The following is a 24,095-nucleotide window of genomic DNA, read 5'->3' as shown; positions in this document are numbered from 1 at the left end:
TAAACCTTGACTATTAGATTAGAAAATAATTTTGATTTTTCATTATTAACTTTTATACATTTCATTTAAGCTAATACTTCATAAACACTATAAAACGTGGTTTTATATGATTATTTCGACAAATATTACAAGTTCATCTTTCTTTCATATTGAAAAGGAGCAATTTTAAGTTATTGTGCAAGTGTTTTCTTTAATTACACTTATTTTACATTCAAATTTATCAAAACATTCTAGTAGATTTGTACTATCATTAATAGCTTATCATGGAGATTATTTCTTATCATTTATTTTATGATTATATTTCATATCTTTGTGCAGTTGACATTTGTATTTGTATTTAAGTTTGAACTGTAAATTGTTTTCAATTATTTAGTAAAAAGAATGAAATTTGTCAGTTTGTTTTTTTTTGATTGTTTCAATTTCTAAATTATTCATTGTTGTCTACGTACTAGATGTCATAAAAAGATTTTTGTTCTACTTATTGTGTTTAGTAGTGATATTTTATACTCCAACCGTTATAAATATTTAACTGACTCCATTTTTTCAGATGGCAGTATAGCAGATCACTCAATGTATGCACAGACATGACTTCACATTTCTTCTACTTGGGAAAGTATCAACATCCTGTGTTGAAAATGGACTAGAAAATACTGATAATAATAATGGATTTATGCAATATGCGTGTAATGGTAACTGAATGTAATTGATAGTAACTTAATAGTAGTGTAACAAAAAGTTAGTGTCTTGAAACATTGACTACTATACTAAGAAAATGAATTTTAATTTTCCTTTTTTAACTTTCATATATTTTATTTAAGTTAATACTTCAACAATTCTATAAAACATGGGTTTATTTGATTATTTCGACAAATATTACAAATTCATTTTTTAACTATTTATAATTCATTTATTCTAAATTCATTCTAAAACCATAATATATATTTAATTTACTACATTATTCTTAGTTGGCAGTACAACAGATCCATCATGGCAGGCTGAGACAGGAATCCGTATTAAAACCACTTTAGGAAAGTATCAACATCCTGTGTTGAAAATGAACTAGAAAATACTGATAATAATATCGGATTTATGCAATGTGCGTGTAATAGTTATTGAATATAGTAAATTAATAGTAGTATAAAAATTGAGATTTTTTAAATATCTGAATAAAATTTTAGTATACACCTTTAGCATGTAATTTTGATTATTAAAGATTACCTATAAAAATCTTTTATTTTTACTACATTTAAATGATAATTTTGACAAATATTACAAATTTATATTTTTAACTGCTTATAAAACACTCAATTCTCAAGTTAGTGTCTTTAAACCTTGACTACTAGATTAAGAAAATGATTATTATTTTTCATTATTACCTTTTATATATTTCATTTAAGCTAATACTTCATAAGCACTATAAATGATGGTTTTATATGATAATTTTGACAAATATTACAAATTTATATTTTTAACTGCTTATAAAACACTCAATTCTCAAGTTTAGTGTCTTTAAACCTTGATTACTACATTAAGAAAATGATTTTGATTTTTCATTATTAACTTTTATATATTACATTTAAGTTAATACTTCATCAACACTACAAAACGTGGTTTTATATGATAATTTTTAGATGGCAGTTCAGCAGATCACTCATGGCTGAGACATGAATTAACATCTATACCACTTGGGAATTGTGCATCATCCTGCATTTAAAATGTACTAGAAGATTCCAATAAAAATAGTGATTTTATACAATGTACATGTAATGGGTATTGAATGTAATTATAACATTTATATTCAATAAAATATAATCATTATATACGCAATACAATTTTGAACAAAGATATTGGATTAGCCTATATTATTACTAAGTATTATCTACAAAATAGTTTGTGTGATTTTGATAAATATCAAAATATAGACTTATAATACCTACTTATAAAAAAAATCATGACTTATGAGTAAAGTTTTATGGACATTTGTGATGTATGTTTTGTTTATATTTCAATGATATTTGTGAAAATAATTTATTCATATGGTTAATTAATATATCCAGGTTGTCAGATTCTTTCTTTCATCAATAGAAGGGATTTATATAGGCAGGTTCTATACAATTTAATTATTTTTAAAATATAAAATATTGGTTGATTCTTCTATTGTTATATTTCTATGATACAATTTATTTTATTTTACAGTACACCTCGAATAGTGAAAGTGAGTGCATTATGTATTTTATTGTATTGGCATACAGATTTGAAGGTGTTTTGTATAGGCAACCCTACCGCATGCTTAATAGTTTCGCAATTTTCTACTTTTCTTCACAAACCATTGCATAATTTATAAAAATTGTCTACTCATTTATAATTGTGTAACAGTGTAACTGTCCAAATTCTGATTTTTTCATGAATTTTTGTCTAAAAACTCAATTTATTATTAGTTATTACTAGGGTCCCGATTTATATTCTGTTAAAACGTTTGAAATATGATGTTTATATGCAGCTAAAATTGACGAAATATTCTAAATATTCTCAAAATATTTATAATACTAACTAATAAGTAAAAAAAAAAAAAATTGCAATATGATTATGATTAATAATTTATCATTATTTTTATAATTATATCTTATGTTACATTATTGTCTTATATATAATGAATATCCTTTAATATAATTAATCCAATATTACGGAAATATGCTAAAATATTCTATGATATCGATATGTACCATATACTAAAATAATCTGAAATATTATCTGAAGTCAAAATATGCACTAATATGCAAAAAAAACTTTTTTTGACAGATTTTACAGCTTATGAAATGCAAACATTTCTTACTCCCATCAAACAGCATACGCTTGTTAAAAATATGTTTTTGCATACAAATCCGGACTCTAGTTATTACGTTATCAAAAATCTAGCTCCAAAACTAAATCCTTTAATACTGGCCCAATTTAGATAAAATGTTCAAGGATCGACTAAGATGCGTCCCTAGATTATCTTCCAATTAGTAAAAGTTGTTCAACTCAATTCTTTAGACGGTAAATAGTGTTTTAAATGTGAAGTTTTAAAAAAATAAAATTTGGCGGGAAATTTGGTTTTAGCAATTTCTTAATTTTAAAATTGAAATTCAACATTCTATAGAAATTTGATCTCGAGGTGTCACTGCGTTGAACCTCGAAGATTTCGAGACGATACGACCGATATTAAAAAGGTTAGTATTTCAAGCTGAATCTCAAAATCTATAGATGAATATCATAATAACAACATTTTATATTATGTGTTAAAATAACCATTTGTAGAATGCGAAGTTTTAGAAAAGTTATGTTATACTATAATGTTACTATATAAAACTTTTTTAAATATTTATTTTATTTACTTAGGTACTGCATGTCTGCATATTCAACATTACTTAAGACAGTTTCTTTAATGATTATGGTTTCGAAGTAAATAATTATATTTTTCAGTTATAAAAGTTTAACATTACCCTAAACGGTATAATAATACTGAACTTTCTAAATTGTAACTAACAAAAGCAATAAAATACTGTGAACAATTACAACTTATTAATACAATTTGTAAGAAATGTGTTCCCAAACGTCAAAATCATATAATATTCGATGTAAATAAAACAACTACGTGAACGTGAACATACGTAAATATTACAATAGGTAGACTTTAAATACCTTTTCAAAAGCTTAAATATTCTTAATTTCGTAGTGTGTTTCATCATTATCTATGTGTACCATTATTAGTACTGTAGGTATATTTGCATTAAATTGTTAAATTTTAGGAAGGCATTCATATTTAGTTAAACACTATAGTTAAGTATAGCATTATCTTATAATATGAACGTCATGTACAACTAATAAATGTTTTATTTAAAATCTATTACATACGTTTGTTCACGTTTCAACGTTTGGTAATTACGCCACCAGCATTAAAAATAATTTATTTAGAAGGAGTTTTTCATCAAATCACATCGAGAATCATGCGGCAATGATATGATATATTATAATTTTGAAAAATTCGTACGTAAAAACTATTGTTGCTACAGATATAAAAGTTAGGTCCTTAGATAGTGGTTAGGCCTCTCCAAATATTCTCCCGTTCTGACGTTTTACCCCACTTTGGGGCCTTGGAATTCCAAAATTTGAGTATTTTAATCGAGTGTAACTCGGCTGGGTTTCGATGTAGGTGCATAGTTTCTTCACGGAAAGTTTTGTTTAAAGTCGTTTTACATAAAGTCTTTCGGTGGTCGGAGGGTCCTATATGGCTCCTTATTGTGCCCACCATGGATATTTTAAAAAATGTTTAGTATTTGTTCAGCGTTTCTGAAATTCACAGGTTCGGTTTTTTATAGGTCGGTGATCAAAATCGGCGTCGTGTGGTGACACTGTAGGAGCTTTTTTACCCCTATTTTTGGTGTCAGAAGTTAGGACTTTGAAGTTTTTGGACTTTATCGCCACGGAACACTTATATTTTGGACGGTTAGAGCAGTTTTTTCTACGCATCGTTTAGACAGTTTTGTAAAAGATCGAACGGTAATTAAGGAATTGGACGTTTTGTTGGGAAGTTATGATTTTCTTTTTTGGCACTTTGATTTTATGTATTTTCCGAATTTTTTGAAATTGAGTTTTTGTTCAATCTTTTCCAATTTGAATGCTGACTCATAAATGGTATGACGAGTTATAATGGTACTATGGTCAAAATGCGTAGGATCATTATTTACCCCGTCATAGGGGTACAAAAATAGTTTAAAATCGCATACGTTTCATTATGGTACCTATAGTCTATAGTCTATACCCCCGTATAACGATTTAACGGATTATCGTTTTGAACTTTTTTTTCGTTTTTACTTGTTTTAGGCTTGTTCACGTTTCAACGTTTGGCAATAGCGCCATCAGCATAACAAATAGTGTATTTAGAAATAGTTTTTCATCAAAGCACATCGCGAATACATCTTTATAATGTTTAAACTGTTTATACCTTTCATTTAGCATTAATAAATTAATATGTAAGCAATTTCGTTGATTTTTAAAATGGTCTACGCAGTCAGTCGAACACTCGATCGTCAGCCATACACTTTTTAATAAGTTGTTTTACTCTAAAACTATATTTTATGATTCTTAATTAAGTAAAGCTTTATGAACTATTCAGTACTCGACTCAATCAATCAATTACATTTATCAACCAAAGCTGCGTTGATATTTGATTTTCATTCCTTAAGAAGAACCAACTACCAAAAAATTAAACAACCTAACAAAATCAGAAAATCTGAATGGAACGGGACATTAACAGTGTTAAATATCAATAATTGTTCATATAACTGATGAACTTTGATTTTCAATTATCAAAATTAACGGTTTATGTGCTTCGAAAACGCTTATAATTAAATGAATATTATTATGAATGTATAATACCATGGCATGACAATGTTAAACTTCAAAATGGCTCTTCCGATTTTTTTGAAAATAATTAAATAAAAATATATTGTTTTAACTTTTTTACCAAAACATTAAAATATGATATACTTGAATCCTTATCTCTGTGAGTCTTTAAAAAAAAAAACATTATTATGATATATCTCCATTATTTTTTAGGAGATATCACAATGAGTAAATCCTCACGGGATGACACTGTATATCATTGTTTTTCGTTTAAATATTCATTTCTTGGATCACTGTTAACATTTACTGTAGACTGTAGTACATTCAACTGTAATACAACTTCATGGGCAATCTTGTATTAGATTTTTAAACCTTCAAATGATTTTATAAATTCTTAAACCAAAAAATAATTTTAAAACTTCATGATTATGACGGATTTTGTCAACATTTTATATTCTTTAAGCCTTAAAACACTTTCAACGCTTATATTATAAGAACAACATTTACTTGTGCGGTCTTTCCTTACAAATTTTCAATCTTTTTAAATGAACTTAAAAACTTTAAACAAAATTTCTATAAATTCTTAAATTTAAAAATATTCTAAATATATTTGAAATGTGATTGTAAATGAAAAATAATTATTGAAGTATTAGTAAATGTTAAAAATATCTAGAGCAAAAAATGTCGAAAATTGTATTTCAATTGCTCATAAATTGACTTTTTTTTAAATTCCCATTTAATACTCATTAAAGTGTATCTTGTATTCAATTTCCAAACATTAGTTTTAAGTCTTATGTAACAATAACAGTTGACTACATATAAAACTATAAAATAATTTAAATACAATTATGAATTTTATAAATATTGTAAACAATTCAAATACATATTAACAGGTTCTAAAAAAAATGTAATAAAATATTTTCTATATTTTTGAATTGATATGAGAAATTGAGAAGAACTCATTTTGAGATCTTGTATTAAATTGCCAAACGAAATTTGGAAAAAAAACTGAAAAAGTAACAGTTCTAAATGTTTAGAAATAGAATAAAAAAGCCAAACTATTAAAAAAAATGTATCATGTCTAACAAAAGGTAATGTAAAATAAAGACAAAAATTCAAATCTAAAATGGGTATTTTTTAATCATATTTAAAAAAAAAAATTGATATTGCCAAAAATTGTATTTACATAAAAATACTATTTTTTTCTTATTATTTTAAAAACAGTTTTCAAAATTGTGAGCGCCAATATATTATTACTTATATTATAATTATTATTATACATTTTTATAATACTAAACTATGCTTGAATCTAACTTAAAACTAAAAAACTGTGTTAAATAGTGGTTTCAATAGTGGTGCTAAATGCTCTGATGTCCTATACCAATAATATAGTACACAATAAAGGATACTACGACGTAGAAATAAACATACTACCAAATAATTAAAGTAGGGTAGCTATCATACGATATTGCACTGGGCCTAAAAACAATAATAATAACAACATTACCGTATTAACTTTAACCCTCTGCGCGGGAGACGCACCTTACGATGTATTAACCTAACACAACCACAAGAATATAATATAAAAGCAATATAATTATTTTGATGATCATATTTTTAATCATAATTTGAGTTCCCGGAAACTCAGACAACAGTTTTGGCGGTTAACCACCTGTGCGTGGGCAGAACGTCACCGGACGTCATATTGGAAATAATTATCGCACGTGCCTCCTGAAATGCATAATAGCATGAGAACGAATGACGCACTTAGGAATAGGCCAGAAGGGACATGGATAGTAGGTCAGGGGACACTGACTATATAAGGGGGCCCTGGAGAGGACTCCTGCAGACGTGATTTACCAGAGTTAGCGCAAGCACCTTCACGTCAGTCTACACCAGAAATCTGTCATTTGGACTTAGAATATTTTCAATTAATTTAATAAACGGCACTTAGAAATATTTCGACTCTTTTTATTTCGACACGACCTGTACTTTCGACGACCAGTTACTGGCCCACTACAGTGGGTTGTCATTATAAAGGTAGGAAAACACTGATTTCCAACATTTTTTCCTAGTTAGGTTTGCGTTTTATTGAATTCAATAGTTTTTATAACGTTCATTATAAAAAAACTTAGTATACAATATTAAATTATCAAATCCTAAGAACATAAATAATTAGAAAACAAATGGTGGTGTTGAAGAGTGACTATTGATAAAAGTAATCGTAGTCATAGCTCATAGGAACCTTTGTACTACTCTCAGTATAATATCTACAGATTTACAAAACACAGATAATTATGCATTTGTATGTTTATACTAGACTAGAGTAATATGACTATAACTATATTACTCTAGTAGTCTAGTTTATATGAATTACTCAAATAGTTTTATCATCAGAACGGTTACAAATATAATAATGTGCTAAGACAACTGTTGTTAAGAATGGATTTAACTGCCTCATACAATCATAATATTATAAACATACAATAAAAGTTAAATTTGAAATTTATTCAAAATGAGTATTAATAGCTTTTATATAAATTTTGTATGCATGAATATATCTAACAACTATTTATGTCAAACACAAGTTCTGAATAGTACTAATGTAGAAAACTTAAAATATTTTTACTTACAATTTTGAATTTTTGAAACATAGTAAATCTATATAAATTATATTTTAATAAATTATTTTCTTCAATATGCAAGTTAATATAGAATTTTATATGAAAAATAAACAATTAATACTAAGTGAAAACTTAAAATACAATTTCACTTACGTATCAATTTAAAGTAAGAGTATTATTACCAAAAAAGAGTTAGTTTATTTATTTTCCAATTGCTTGAAAAGTTTTATTTTGTATTTAAGCAAGGCACATAGTCGGTTATTGAAATTGAATTATTTATTTTATAAAAAAAGTTCATTAACTTTAATAATAAAATCATATCTAAATTAAAGACAATTGATTTCAGTTTTAAGAATGATATACTGTGTGAATTGTTTTTTTTTATAAAAAGTAAACAGAATAATTAAGTTTCTTAAAATATTCTTTGAATTTGACTTATTTAGAATTGAATCAAAATTAATTTACTATATAATGAATAGCAAATTTCCATTTTCAAATTATAGTTTTATGTTATTTACAAAATGAAAAAAAAAATATGAGTTATAAATGAAATAAAATTATTACAATTATAAATCTATTAAATGTATGATAACATTTATGCTTAATGATCAGTTTTATTATACATACAGAAAACATAATACATGTACGTTATAAGTTATAACTAATAATTTAAATTGTAATTAATATCTTCAACCTTGAATTACAATAAAAAAATTGTCATGTTCATAAAAATAGAATCATAATACGAAAGGTTTTTAATGTAAAGAAAAAAATGAATACTAAACATTTAATTCAAAGATAATTAAACTGTTCACTTAAATAAACTCTAACTGTTTTTGAAAAGGGAACCTTAATTACCCTAGTTTTAGCATCCGGCATCATTGTATCTAACAATTTCTCTAGAACAGGAACTGAAAGTAAATGAACGTCATCTGATATGTTTTTATTCTTGTCCTTTTCAGGAGCAGGCTCTTCTCCTGGTCGCTGTCTGGGTTTTCTTGTCCTTAGTATAGGTATGTAGTTGGTCTTTTCTTTGGTATGGAATAATTCTAAATTATTACCAATACTATGCTGGTTTTGCTGATATTGAGTTATAAAAATGTCAGTAACACGGAGTAATTCAAGAGTCAATCCCCAAACCAAGTGTGTTAATGTCTTGGAGAGTTTCTCGAGGCAGTCAATTAAGTGGCAGTTGATAGTTGCAGACTAAAAAATAAAGACAATCATATCGAATATAAATAAATAGATGTTATAAAATAATATAATGCATATGAAGTATACATACTTTGCTCATGTAAGCAGGAATAATCAGTAAAGCTTTAATACCAACACATTTTTCCAATTCATCTTCAACACAATTACTGAATTCAATGTTTACCAACTCCAGAATAGTGAGCTTTTCAAGACCCCTAATAGCAGCAAAAACGTCTTGTACATAACTTTCCCATTTACCGTAACAATTTTCCAATCTCAATGATTTCAAATTGACAAATCTTTTTAGTGACACAGCAAAATCTTTTGATAAGAAATCACAATCACCAATTTCCAAAAACTCTATGTTATCAGTAATAGTATCCAAACTCTGACAGATATCTTTTGGAAATGAATTTATGGAGGTCAATGACTAAATAATAAAAAATATAATACATATTATAACTGTTTTTCCATAAATATTAAGTTATTTAATAAACTTACAAATTTATTTAAATTTATTAAATTTTCAAATGAAGGTAATGAAGTTAATTTGATTCCAGTCAAACCTTTTAGTCTTAACTCAGTGAGATTTGTCATTTGGCCTAAATCATTTAAGTTTAGGACCATAAAAACATGGGGATTTTTTGCCTCTTTGGTTACATTTGGATTTCTAAAAATAAAATCAATTATTAAAATTATTATAAAAAAACTGGATATTATTTTCTTTATTACTTTATTGAAGTTGCATTGAGTACTTCAAGCTGAGGTAATGAGTGAATAATATCTTCAACTACATGGGTAGGACATCTATACAATTCAATAAATTGTAACTTCTGTGCTCTTTTCATTGCTTTGGAAAAAAGCAACCAAAATTTTTTTAATTCATCAACTTTTACAGGAATCAACATTTGTCTAGTATCTAACGTGTCAGTTTTTTGTTTATCAATTAAGTCTACAAACCTTTCCCAGTCATAGACCATAGAATTTTTTAAGCGACAATGTTGCCACTAAAAATAATTGAATAAATTAGCAAAAATATATCGTGAAAAATTTAAAGTTTATACTTACTAATGACTTGTTCATTGCAATTTTATTCCAGGCGGTACATACTCTAGAAGCGGATAAAAGCTCACGTGTATTTAAATATTTAAAAACGTGTCCCAATGTTTTAACCATGCAGTTTAATGTTTGCAGGGATGCTAAAGGAGTTGACATTTCTTTAAGTGAACCATTTATTTCAGAATTCCTGTAAAATTTGAAAAAAAAAATTTATTATATAAATAATGATTTTATTGATCTAATTAAATAAAAGCATTCTTAATTATTTAATTATTTATTTATTGATATGAAAAATTATGTTTCTGACTAGGCACATATAAAGACCACTAGCTTTTACATGCCCCTCAGCGGACCACTAACTAGTGGTACGGGTATGACGAACCCGGGGCCCCGAGCTCAAAACTGAACTGACTTTAACTAGTTGGTCCAGTTTAGTATAGGCGTAGGGAAAGTGGCGCTCCCATCACCTTTTACATCGCAAAGTGCATAGCAATAGCCCCACACGGGCCTTAAGTGGCTGGTGTGGAATGGCCCTCCAGACTGAGGGTTTATCGCAGGGTTAACAAACCTGCTTAGCAAAACAAGCTTGTTCAAGATTCAAACCCAAGCCTCGGACTAGATTAAATGGAAAAACGGACGGAAATAGGAAATTGGATATGTTTTGGGGCACATGGAATATACGGAGGACACTATATAAGATGGGATCAGCATTAAGTCTAACTAAATAAATAAAAAAATAAGGAATAAAACTTTTAGCTCTACAGGAAGTTAGATAGGAGGAGGCAGGAAATGTGAAAATCTCACAAACAGCTATCTTCAATGAGAAATGTGAATAGGGTCATAAGTTAGGAACGGGTTTTGCTGTGCATAAGTCGATAATACATAGTCAAAAATTTCAAAGACATCAATCCAAGAATATCGACTATAACTATGAAAACGAATGGTTTGGATATGGTAATAATTAACGAGCATGCGCCTACGGAAGATAAAGAAGAATTCTACACTACTCTGGAAGATGTCTATGACGGATTAGCGGGAAGCATTAAAATAATTGTAGGAGATTTGAATGCAAAGGTAGGAAGAGAATTGGAATATAGAACAACTAGGGGCCACAGTTTATATGAAAGAACAAACAGTAATGGGAATATGCCAATAGATTTTGCAATGGGAAAAGGGATGATTATAAAAAGTACGATGTTCCCTCGTAAAAACATCCATAAGTATTCGTGGGTATCCCCAGATGGAAAACAGAAACCAAATTAACCATGTTCTAATTAATCATAAATTTAAAAATTGTATCACCAATATAAGAACGTTACGGGGAGCAGATATGAACACTGGTTACTTATTAATGGGTATATGGATAAAAGTGAAACAACGGAAGATGGAGAAACGAAAATAAAAATAAAATGGTGAGGTATATTGATAAACTGAAGAATGAGAATATAGACAAGACATACAAAGAAAATATCGAAAAGTTTTTAAAACTAAAAGCAGCTACAGATAACAGAGACCCGGATAAAAGTATAAGAAGTTAAGGGAAACTATTAAAGAAGTGACGGATACAACATTAGATAAGAAAAAGAACACTAACAAACAATGGTTCAAGAGGGTATGCGAGGAAGCAATTATAAGACGAAAGACAGCGAGACAAAAAAGGATGGAAGATATAAATAATGAAAACAATTTTAAAATATTTAAAACAAGACAAAAAGAAGCGCATAATATAATTAGGCGTGAAAAAAGAAAGTATATGAAAGATATAATAGTAAGTACTGAAAATAACTACCGAGGCCATAGAACCAGAGAGCTGTATCAACAAGTAAATAAACTCGGAGGTAAATATAAAAAGAAAGAACGTTTCCTCAAAGACAACATGGGTTCTTTAATAACCATGGACGAAGCATTAATAGCGAGATGGAAAAGTTATTTTGAAGATCTACTGAACTGTAATGATCCAGAAGAGATGTTAACTTTTAGCATAAATAACGAGAATAACAATGAATGTCCGGAACCAACACTAGAGGAAATTGAAATACAAATAAAAACGTTAAAAAATAATAAATCCTCAGGTGAGGATGGAATACAAGCAGAATTATTAAACAAAGGAGGAGGAAAAGAGATTGTTAAAAGGATATGGGATCTAATCGGAAACATATGGAGGAGAGAAAATTTACTCGAAGACTGGAAGATTACGATAATTTGACCAATATATAAGAAAGGAGATACTCAGGAGTGTAACAACTATAGAGGTATCTTCTTATTGAATGTGACATATAAGATATTATCTAATTGTATCTTATCGAGAATAAAAAGGAGGGCAGAAGAAATAATCGGAAATTATATAAGGTGGCTTCAGGATGGGAAGGTCAACTATTGATCAGATATTTATATTAAGACAGCTCTTTCAGAAAGCTTGGGTATATGATAAATAATTAAATGTACTTTTCATTGACTTCCAAAAAGCTTACGACTGTATACGCAGAGAAAGCATAATGAAAATACTGAAGGATTTACAATTCCTTAATAAGTTAATAAATCTAATTATGATAAATGTAATGGAAACAAAAGTCAAAGTTAAGGTTAGTGGCTTGATTTGGGACCCTGTACAGGTAAAATCTGGGTTAAAACAAGGTGATTCCCTATCGCCTATCTTATTTAACCTGGTGTTAGAAAGAGTAATAAGGGAAATTAATGTCAACAATCAAGGCTTTAAATTACAGGACTCTTCAATAGGATTGATACGCTACCGTATGCGGATGATGTAGTCTTATAAGGAGAATCACAAGAGAGTTTAAAAAATGTATTCCTCAAATTAGAGAAAACCACAGCAAAAATAGGATTACAGTGTAATGAAGGAAAAACGCATATATGTGTGTTGGCAGAAGGCAACTGCAACCACCTACTAACATAATGAACATTAGAAGGCATAACTTCAACAAAGTGCAACAATTTAAATATCTCGGAACTATGGTAACAGAACATAATGATATAGCGAAGGAAGTAGCAGCTAGAATACAAACAGGTAAAAAATGTTACTATGGGCTAGCAAAGACATTAGGATCCCGAGTATTATCTATAGAACTAAAAATGCAACTATACATTACACTGATCCGCCCAGTAATCCTATATGGAGCGGAAACGTGGCCGCTAAGAAAATCTGACGAAAATAAATTTTAATAATGGAAAGAAAGATATTGAGGAAAATCTTAGGACCAGTTAAGGATAACATCAGCGGTAAATGGAGAAGAAGAAGTAATATAGAGCTAGAAATATTATTCAAAAGCACAACCATAACAGAGGTGATAAAAAGGCGAAGACTCTAATGGGCAGGCCATGATTGGAGGAGCCAAAATGAATTAATTAAAGCAGTGTTAGAACAAAACCCGCAAGGAAAGATGAAGAAAGACTGGGAAGACCCAAAGTCAGATGGGAAGACTTAGTCAAAAAGGATGTGCAATCGCTAGGAGGAACGAATTGGAAAGAAAGAGCAATGGGTAGAGAAGAATGGAGGAATGGGTGTGAGATGGGATAGTCTTGAAAGGCCTTTTAATCAGAAGAAGAAGAAGAAGAAGCTTTCACATGCAAACAAAATTAGGCCTTAGAACATATTGTATGAAACAATAAGTAAATAACAAATAGGGGTTGAAAGGAATATAGGAACGGTTGACTTTCCGCTCAAATCTAAAAAAAAACATAACCAAATGATTAAAGCAGTACAAAAACGAAAATTAACTTACACTCATTCATACAAGCAATACCAATGACCAACGTTACTGTATGCCTGGTCCATTATTACATTCTCCCAAAAAATAAGGAAAATTAAATATTAACTTACTCTTCCAAATTGTTGGGCTCTTGAATAACACAAGTTATTAAACTAGGTCCTCGTTTTTGTTTCATTTCATAAACATACTGTTTGTGAAAACTACCATCAACCATTTTAGTTTTGGATACATTTCCATCTCTATATTCATCAATTTTATAATAGGGTTCTTCAATTTTAGTAATTGGCATACTTGATGCTTGATGAACTTGTCTTATACAAATCGGTTCAATGCATAGTTTCTCCGGTTCAGTAGCACTAACAACCACAGTATGAGATGACTGTACACGAGTATCTCTTTGTTTCATTAAAATTCGACAGTGCTAAGTAAAAAAATATTAATAAAAAAAATGGAATAAACAGTTTTATAGATAAAAAAATAATAATAATGAAAATTAAAATTAAAATGATCACTTACTAAACATACATAATCAACAATTTTTAAATGAACAAGCATGTTGACACATGCTGGATGATAGTGTAGTAGACAACGAGTACACATTAAAGAGCAAGGTTCATCAATATTAGAGCACCGCATACCACAACGAGTCTGCATGATGATTTTCCTATCTGATGCTGGCAACCTATTTTCATCATTCACGTATAATATGGTTTGATTGAGGAAGGATTATGTAGAAGCAAGCATAAGGATTATGCTTACCCCTTAATTGTGTATTATATTTGTGAAGCCAAATAACAAACTAATAAGCAAAACAAATAAAAAATAAAGCCAATATGTTACCGTCTTTTCATGATTGTAGTATTTATATCAATGTTCTCAAGTTTAGGAGAAACTTTTGTCGATATACTAGATTGAATAGCTTGGAGGTCTTCAGATATGTATTGAGGTGTGGATGAAGATGTATTCATTGATTCTGAATTCCCTATATAATAATGTAAAACATTAAATCTGTATTCAAATAACATAATAAAATATATAGCTGTAATTTTTCAGATTATTAAGCAAATACACATACAGAGTTACACTAAATAAAAAATTATCATATTTACATGCAATTTTAAATATATGGAATAGTATTTAATTTAAATAAATATATTTCATAGATAGATTGCATTGTGTACATATTTTTGAATTTCACAATGAGATGCATTATTTAAGAAAAGTGCATACTTTAATTTATCAACAATTCTGTGTATCAAAATTTATTTTTCAAAATAGGTTTTTTTATTTAAAATAAATATAAATTTAATTTAAAAACAAATTTTAATATTATAATTGGTATACTAAACTAGATTTGAGTTACTCAAGACCGTAGCCACAAAAAAATGTGTGTGTGTGTGTGGGGGGGGGGGGGGGGTAGAATATAAATATAGTATATTATACAAGTCTTAAATAAAATAGGAATTTAAACCTATTCAATGTTATTTCAAGAAAAAAAATTTTTTTTGGGGGGGGGGGGGGTCTGAACCCTGAAACCCTCCCCCTATCTACGCCCTTGCCCCTTGCACTTACTAGATGGCAAGAGATGGGAAATAAATATCTACTTGTTGCCAATACTACTTGAGAGTCAAATTAAAATTAAATTATTAATTAAGTGGTAAATTATTATATAAATTGTTAGGTCTTTATTATTTTATATTAGAACATAACAACATAATTACCTGTATTAAATGTTTGTGGTATTTTACATTTAAAGAAGTTTAAATGTTTATCTAAATAATAAAATATATTTATATTTACCTTTTTTGGATCTTGTTCTTGAGGAAGTCTTCGCAGTTTTAAAAACAATTTTCATTTTACCAGCAGATTTTTTGTTTTTATCATCTGACAGTTCACCAACAGAAGTGTTTTCCTAGAAATATATGAAGATAATTGCAAATGCTCGGTTTTTTATATATGTATAAAATATGAAGAGTATAGCATAAAAAGTTATGTGGTTATGTGCATATTGAATGATCCATTGTAAAAAAAATTACAATTGCTCCCATACTCAAACATTCCAAACTTAATGAAATTTAACTATTTAACTGATCAAATATCAATTTTTACCAAACTTATAACTGTTTGAAATTCTCAGTTTGAGATTTTCAGGATTTAATAAAAAATCAAGGAATTAGAATTAAAAAATTGTATACAAATTGAAAGCCGTACTGTGATAAAATAAAGGTACAAAGAACAAAAATTAAATATAAAATTAGTTTTCACTGTATACTAACTAATTGAGTCCCTATAATTGAAGGGGAAAAACTAATATACTAATTGAGTCCCGCATACAAACGGGACATATACTAATTGAGTCCATGGTTAAGAAAATAATTGTATACGAATTGAGTCCAACGATAATTTTGAGTAAAATATAATTTTATATAGTTTTATTCAGCCCATCCAAACATTTACCAATTTATAAACATTTTGTTAAATATACTATGCAAAATATATATATAAAAATTATAAGTGTTCCTATAATAATTACAAGAAATTATATAAAAGAAAAAGAAATTGGATATCAAATGCAGCTGTTGAAATCAAACACAATAACAAGATTTGAATATTTACAATGCTTATCCAAAAAATTTTTACCAATATAAACAATGTTATTTTATCATTATCTATATTTATTTAATTATACAAATTATTCATATTATATATTTATATTAAAAAATATTTTAAACCATACCGGTAGATTTTTTTGTTACAGACAGTCCTATGCCTATAAAAATAGGAAGGAAAATGTTTTTTTTTTTAATTTGATGGGACTTAATTAATATTAAAACAAGGACTCAATTAGTATTATACCTAAAATTTCACTGGACTTATTGGTATATACCCTAAAACAAGCTGTGATTCAATTTGTCATAAAAGGTTATATTGGGACTCAGTTCATATGCAGCTTTGTTTTTATTACCTTAAATAATTTTAAATGTGCATTTCTGATCAGTTCTTTTGATCTATCATTCATACCAATTGGTTGTTTTAAAAAAGTAAAACAGTCTATAGTAAGAGAGGTTTTATCAGATGAGATATTCAATTGTTCCTGAATTTCTTGTAATGTTCGTAGTTTTTGGTTATTTGGAGAATAATAGTATACATCACCACTTCTATTTTCCCGATTAAGAAAAGTTTTTTTGTAAACAATGTATTCTCGTTTCCATCCTGAAAAATATTTATCACAGATAATCCACCAAAATAAATCTATAATTAATTTACTTACCATGCTCAAATGGGAGTTTAAAAATAGCATCATTGATATCAGACTTAATTTTTTTGCCTGTACTACGGCACGTTCTACTGTTAGAAGAAGTTAAGTTGAATGTAGGAGTAGTAATTTCTAAAACATTAAAAATCAATTTACATAATATATCAAAACTGTTTTGTAATAATATTTATGATTAAATTCTATCTTTATTCATATTTAGAAAACCTTGAACATAGTATGAAACATATACCAAACATGAAATATAATAGGTACTATTTATTTGTATAACATAAGTTACATTGATGATTTATTGTTGTCCTTTAAATCTGAAATGTCATAGGAATATTATTATAAATATAGAGTAGTAAAATAAACATATTTATCTTATAATTTAACGTTGTTTACATTAATTGATAATTATGCACTAAAATATTGTGGTTCTGAGTGCCATGTTGTAATACCAACACATTTTATAATTTAACTTGTGTATTGTTCGTTTAACCTATGTATTCTTTAAAACTTTAACATGTTACAAAATATTATTATTATTTTACTAGGTTAGTAAGTTAAGCAATTGTAATTTAAAATAAAAGAAGGATAATGGTAATTCAAAAAAAAAAATGTGTAAAAATTTAAAAACAATTACTTCTATAGAATGAGACATTAAGAAAAAATAATTTACTATTTGACATTTAGATATTAAAATTAAATATAAATAATTCATATATATTTTTTTTTTTAAACATAGAAATTAAAAATTATATTCTGTAAAAGTAACTTAAATGTGACAATATCACTAATAAAATTAGCCAATTTCATTATCTTAAATTCAACATACATAATTGCAAAAACAATAGTCATCAAAATTTAAAAAATTTAAAGGATTTAAACATACAATTAAATAAATGCTGTAATTGGTCAACAAATACATGTAAATATTTATTAGAATTTCATTCCATTAATAAAAAAAATATCAGTATCAATTTAGTCTTTATTTAAGATATTGATATATCATACATACAGAACATAATTTAACTAGTTTTTTCATTAGCATATGCAGACAGTGTCTCTCATTGGGAAAAATGGTTTTAATTTTTATAACTTAAATAAATTATTAGGTATAAACATAATGTTTTCCTATACTTATTTTAGATTCTAAGCAGAGCAATTTATGTATTGATTTTAAATTTGTGGTTTTTTTTTTTACGACAAGTAGAAGATAAAATGGATGGTTTTGGATAGAAAAGTTGATTTAGTTTATATTTACATGATGTAATTTAAAAAATATTTAGACACATATTGAGCTATTTACAAGCATTAAAATATTTAAATTATTTTTCTATAAATGTTGATTATTCACTGGGTAAATTCTTAACAATTTAATACAGGACCTAAGATAAGTTATTCTTATAAACATTATAAAATTATATATGCACAATTTTTCTTATATGCATTTAAAGCTCAAATAATTCAAAAATTTGTCAAAATTATAAAAATTTACCAACTTTTATAGTAAAATCTTTTAAAATTTCCAATTTGTATAGCTGAAGTATGAAAATTAAATACAATGATCATCATAAGTAGTTTCAACTTAAATCAAAAAATTCTAAAATATTTAATAACAATTATTTTTTATAAATATATTTGTAAATTAAATTTGGACAAAATTATATATTTTAACCATGTTAATTATTTTATTATCTTTTATAATCATTAATCGTAATGACTTAAAATTTTTATGTATATTATTGATTTTACATTACCAATGAATTTTTTTAAAGATATAATCTACTTATATTTTGAACCTATTCACACAGTTTTATAGTACACCTAGTGTATACAACAGATTGATACCCATTTATCTATCTTATTTTATTACTTATTTATTAACTATAAATAATATATTATATTGTGTTGGTATTCCTAAGATTGTTTGTAGGATATATGAAGGATGTACATAAACCTACGTCAAAAAGAATAGCAATACAGTCGGGTCTCGATAATCCGAACGGGCTTGAAAATTATCTTATCTCTATATGTAATATGTACGTATGTATGTATTTATAAATAATATTTTCCGGTAATAAAATTTTTCGATTATGTTTGTAATCGCACGTGTATGAATGATTAAAGCTGCAAAGAACTAATGTTGCTTCGACGTTTGAGGGACAAGGCATACCAATCCATAATAGAAACCAGTGTTCAAAAAAAAAAATAAATCAATATTTTAAATAGTAAGGTTCATAATTATATTAATATTTTTATTGTCTTTTGAAATTACGAATTTTTACACGATTAATACAGATAAAATAAAATTTCATAATTTAAATTACAATAAAATTAATGTTTTTTTTTTAAGCCATAGGTAATCCGAACAAATCGCTTATCCGAACAACCCCTTTTCCCAATCTCCTTCGGATTATCGTGACCCGACTGTAAATACATCAAAAATTAAGTTAATAACACCTATAAAAATTAACATTTAATGTGAATGAATTGGAAAATGTTGTGTACCAAGTGAGAATGAATTGGGAGATTTTATGTTTTCTGATACATGTATTATACATTTCTGCCACTCACCTAAAGAATCCGCATGTAATTTCAAAGATTCTAAAGTATCACTGCGTGTGTTGTCATTCTTATGCCTCTTATTACTCCAATTATTCTTTATATCATTAGGTTCTAGTGTTGATACTATAAATTAATTAAAAAATAATACATGTATGTTTTACTCATGTTATAAAACAAAAGAATATAAACAGGTTTACAAATATAATTTTTCTAACTTACTACTTGATTTAGATTGTTTCTTTTTATTAACATGATTATTATAAACAATGGATGGACTGTCAGTTGGCTTGTCTATTTCCATAGGCTCACATGTTTCTTTACTAAGTTCCATTTTTAATACTAAATACAACCATATAAAATTTGTAATAACATTGAATTTTAAGTTAAATATGAAAGCTGTATAAACATAAAATGATTGAAAAACTTACATTTTTTCTTGTTTTTAATTTTTATCAATACTTCATCATCAATATCAAATCCAATAAAATTTCCTTCTAGGTTTAAAAGATTATTGGTTTCCTAAAAATAAACAAATTAAACTTTTTTTTTTTAACCGATCATAAAATATACAAATAACACAACAAGAAATTATTTTTTCATTTATTATATAACCTAATCTAGACTAAAATGTATTAATGAAATAAAGTTGTTTTTACAAAAATGGAGAAAATTATACTAATTTTAATAGTAAAAAATGTTCATTGTAATTTATTGTATTATATATTTGTTTTATTATATTAACATTATTTAATAGGATTAGTTTATTAGTTAATGTTAAATTGAATGTTATTTAATAAGGGCCAGTTGTACCATCTCCGATTAAAGTTAATCACAGTTTAATCGGCCAAATTAGCCCGATTAAAATATCTGTTATCAGTGATTAAGCCTAATCAGAGTTTAATCGGAGACGATACAACTGGCCCTAAGAATTAATCTGCACTAAAACAATACATACTAAATTTGTAATATTGCATTTTTGTACTTCAATTCATAATTTTTACTTTAACAGAAAGTGTTTTACATAAAATATGTATTTATTAACTTACCATTAAGTTACTCATTTTTTAAACCATTATTAATTATATCTATTAATAATAAAAAAAAGGCAGATATAATAACTTAAAAATGTTGAACAACTAAAATGAATACGAAAAATCCTAAACGTACGGTTGTTAGTTGTCAGTAATGAGATAGGTAATATAGAGTACATAGAAATTATCCTCTACATACTATTAAACATTATATTAAAATGAATATTGAAATTTAAGAGATTTAAAATGTTTAACCGTATAGAATATAACTAGTGTTTTATTAAATTCATAAAAAAAACAAAATGCTTTATAAAATTGTATATATCTTACACTTTAAATAAAGTCAAAACGAAAATAAATAATTAAGCCTAAAGGTGACAAATTACTACTTAGGTCAGAACATTTTGAAAACTCAACCGTAGTGAGAGATACGACGAAATATACTATATAATTTAAAAGTGCATAATATTAATATATTATATTTTTATTAAAAACGTGAAAATATTTTATCATTTTAAAATATTAAGTATTATTAATAAAAAAAATATGTGAAAGATTAATTTTATAAATTAAAAGTTTCCTAGTTATTAATGCTTAGGTAAGTAATTAAAAAATAACTCACGTTGTCGAATTCAAACATAATGTCTTTCTTTTTTTTTCTTCTTATTTCAACATATTTTGACAAATTAACAACAAAAATTACCTAAAAATGTGCACATTTTGACGCAACGAACTTTTAAACGAATAGACCTACTTTAAAAATTACGTAGTTTTGGTGATCGCACTTTATGTGACGGGATAAACTTTAACTTTAGCGAACGGTTATTTCAAGTCGGTGAATTCGTTCGGTACTGGGGAAGTCCAGAAGTAGGGACTGTCCGACTGTATCAGTATCACAGAATATAAGCCGTCGCCGCTCTCATGGTCCAATCGTTCAGATTGTAGGTACCACGGTAACGTATTCATTGCTGTTGACACTGCGGCAGTTTGTGCTGGTCAACTGTATAAAGGTATATTTTACAATATTTTCGTCCGACGAAAGTAGTAAGACATTAAATTCATCATTAAAGATTTTTAAACCATCAGACGATTTTGAAAACTCAAAATTTGAAATAACAAGTTTTTGGAAAAACGAAAAACTGATTCTGGTGTAGAATTACTTGTGGAACATTTTAACCTATTTGGTACATTTTCGGTGGATCACCAGGTGACCTAATAAAACGTGAATGCAAATTGAAAATTTCGAATAAACCATTATTCGAATAATACATTTTACTATTTTAGGTATAAAGATTTGAACATGAATGTTGTAGATAACAAATATTTAACTTGTTTTTTGCAATGGTTTCAATTATTTGTCGATACATTGTACCTAGAAATAATTATACATTTATATTGTTATATAAAATCCAATCTACATAATATGCAAACTGGTTGTATCCAATAACTATAAATGACTGATGAAGACCACATCTAAAGAAAACTGTTTAGATATGTAATTTGTTTACTGTACAGAATAAAGAACATATTATTAATTAATTATACAAAAACTAGGTAGGTACTTAGAAGATTTGAAACTTTGAACTCGTAAATACTAAAAAGTAAAATTATTAAAACATAAATACAAAATATCCATAATATTATTATTTACCTAAAAATTGAACATAACCGCAATTGTTTATCGGACATTCGAAGCAGTGGTGACCTTTTAAAACCACGGCTTTAGATCTAAAGCCGTAGGTATTTAAAAATAAATTGAATAATAATCCATTATCTTAATTTATAATACATAATAATATTGATAAAGCGAATTTTGTTTTGTTTTTGGCTTTTTTATGCTTTTTGGAAATTTAACTACTAGAAAATCCAAAACACTTAAATCTACATAAAATTCTGTTAATTCTCTATCGATAAACTTTAGATTTCACCATTTCACATTCGTCTATGTGGGATTAATCTCATTTACAAACGGACAAGGACAAAAGTAGTAATAGAAAATAAAAAAAGTGTATGTTATTTTGTAATTTACCATACCTATTGTTTAACGTTAGTACATTTTGAGACTTGTCATATTAGTATTATCCATTCACAATAATATATATTTAATTATAAGCGTTTTCGAAGCGTATAAATCGTTCATTTTGATGATTGAAAATCAAAGTTCATCAGTTATATGAACAATTATTGATATTTTACACTGTTAATGTCCCGTTCCAGTCAGATCTTCTGATCTTGTTTGGTTGTTTAATTTGTTTGGTAGTGGGTCCTTCTTAAGGAATGAAAATCAAATATCAAAGCAGTTTTGGTTGATAAATTTAATTGATTTATTGAGTCGAGTACTGAATAGTTCATAAAGCTTTACTTAATTAAGAATCATAAAATAGTGTTAGAATTAAACGACTTATTAAAAATTGTATAGTTTACGATCGAGTGATCGACTGACTTCGTCGTACATTTTAAAAATGATAGTCGTATCTCCTATAAACAACGAAATTGCTAACATATATTAAATTCTTAATGCTAAACAAGGGGTATAAACACTATAAACATTAAATAGATGTATTAACGATGTGACTTGATGAAAAATTATTTCTTATGATGATAGCGTAATTCCCAACGTTGAAATGTCAACAAAACTAAAAAAAGTAAAAACGAAAAAAAATTCTTAAAGATAATTCGTTAAATAGTTATACAGAGGTATAAAAAAAAAAGAAAATCATAACTTCCCAACAAAACGCCCGATTCCTTCGGTTTTGGTACCGTTCGATTTTTTACAAAAATGTCTAAACGATGCGTAGAAAAAACTACTCTAACCGTCCAAAATAAAAGTGTTCCGTGGCGATAAAGTCCAAAAACTGCAAAGTCCTAACTTCTGACACCAAAAATAGGGGTAAAAAAGGCTCCTACAGTGTCACCACACGACGCCGATTTTGATCACCGACCTATAAAAAACCGAGCCTGTGAATTTCAGAAACGCGGAACAAATACTAAACATTTTTTAAAATATCCATGGGGGGCACAATAAAGAGGTAATTAATGTCTCAGCATGTCTTGAGTGATCTGCTGTACAGCCATCCTAAAAAAAAATAGTAAGTTAAATATGTATAATGGATGGAGGATAAAATGTCGCTACTAGACACCGTAAGGAGGACAACAATTTTTATATAACAAATAGTACGTGGACAACACTGAATAATTCAGATATTGAAGCTATCAAAACATAAACTAACAGACAAACTTCATTTTT

General features: G+C 27.3%; 1 protein-coding gene and 1 long non-coding RNA gene across 4 annotated transcripts; one reads left to right on the top strand and one right to left on the bottom strand.

Moving 5' to 3' along the window:
- The first annotated feature begins 323 nt into the window (after positions 1 to 323).
- Positions 324 to 1,832, top strand: LOC132926333 (uncharacterized). 2 transcript variants are annotated; one of them, XR_009661412.1, is made up of 3 exons: positions 324 to 689; positions 966 to 1,096; positions 1,632 to 1,832. It is a non-coding gene; the product is annotated as an uncharacterized LOC132926333 (long non-coding RNA). The 2 variants fall into 2 exon arrangements; XR_009661411.1 differs by lacking the exon at positions 966 to 1,096.
- Positions 1,833 to 8,429: 6,597 nt separating this feature from the next.
- Positions 8,430 to 21,781, bottom strand: LOC132927220 (uncharacterized). Of its 2 annotated transcripts, none has more exons than XM_060991711.1 (15): positions 21,471 to 21,781; positions 20,246 to 20,336; positions 20,037 to 20,156; positions 19,827 to 19,940; positions 17,262 to 17,378; positions 16,956 to 17,203; positions 15,791 to 15,902; positions 14,831 to 14,972; positions 14,516 to 14,672; positions 14,101 to 14,411; positions 10,272 to 10,449; positions 9,936 to 10,210; positions 9,705 to 9,873; positions 9,295 to 9,633; positions 8,430 to 9,215 (listed from the first exon to the last, which is right to left on the bottom strand). In XM_060991711.1, exons 1-15 carry the CDS (start codon positions 21,486 to 21,488, stop codon positions 8,802 to 8,804), a joined length of 2,805 nt encoding a protein of 934 aa, XP_060847694.1. In that variant the 5' UTR covers positions 21,489 to 21,781; the 3' UTR covers positions 8,430 to 8,801. The 2 variants fall into 2 exon arrangements, with proteins under 2 accessions (XP_060847694.1, XP_060847693.1); XM_060991710.1 differs by having other exon boundaries at positions 14,507 to 14,672; positions 21,471 to 21,779.
- Positions 21,782 to 24,095: the final 2,314 nt, after the last annotated feature.

Source organism: Rhopalosiphum padi, chromosome 3, assembly GCF_020882245.1.
Source record: "Rhopalosiphum padi isolate XX-2018 chromosome 3, ASM2088224v1, whole genome shotgun sequence".
Taxonomy (NCBI): domain Eukaryota; kingdom Metazoa; phylum Arthropoda; class Insecta; order Hemiptera; family Aphididae; genus Rhopalosiphum; species Rhopalosiphum padi.
Note: the sequence above shows the minus strand (reverse complement) of the source record. Positions and strands in the feature narration are given on the sequence as shown.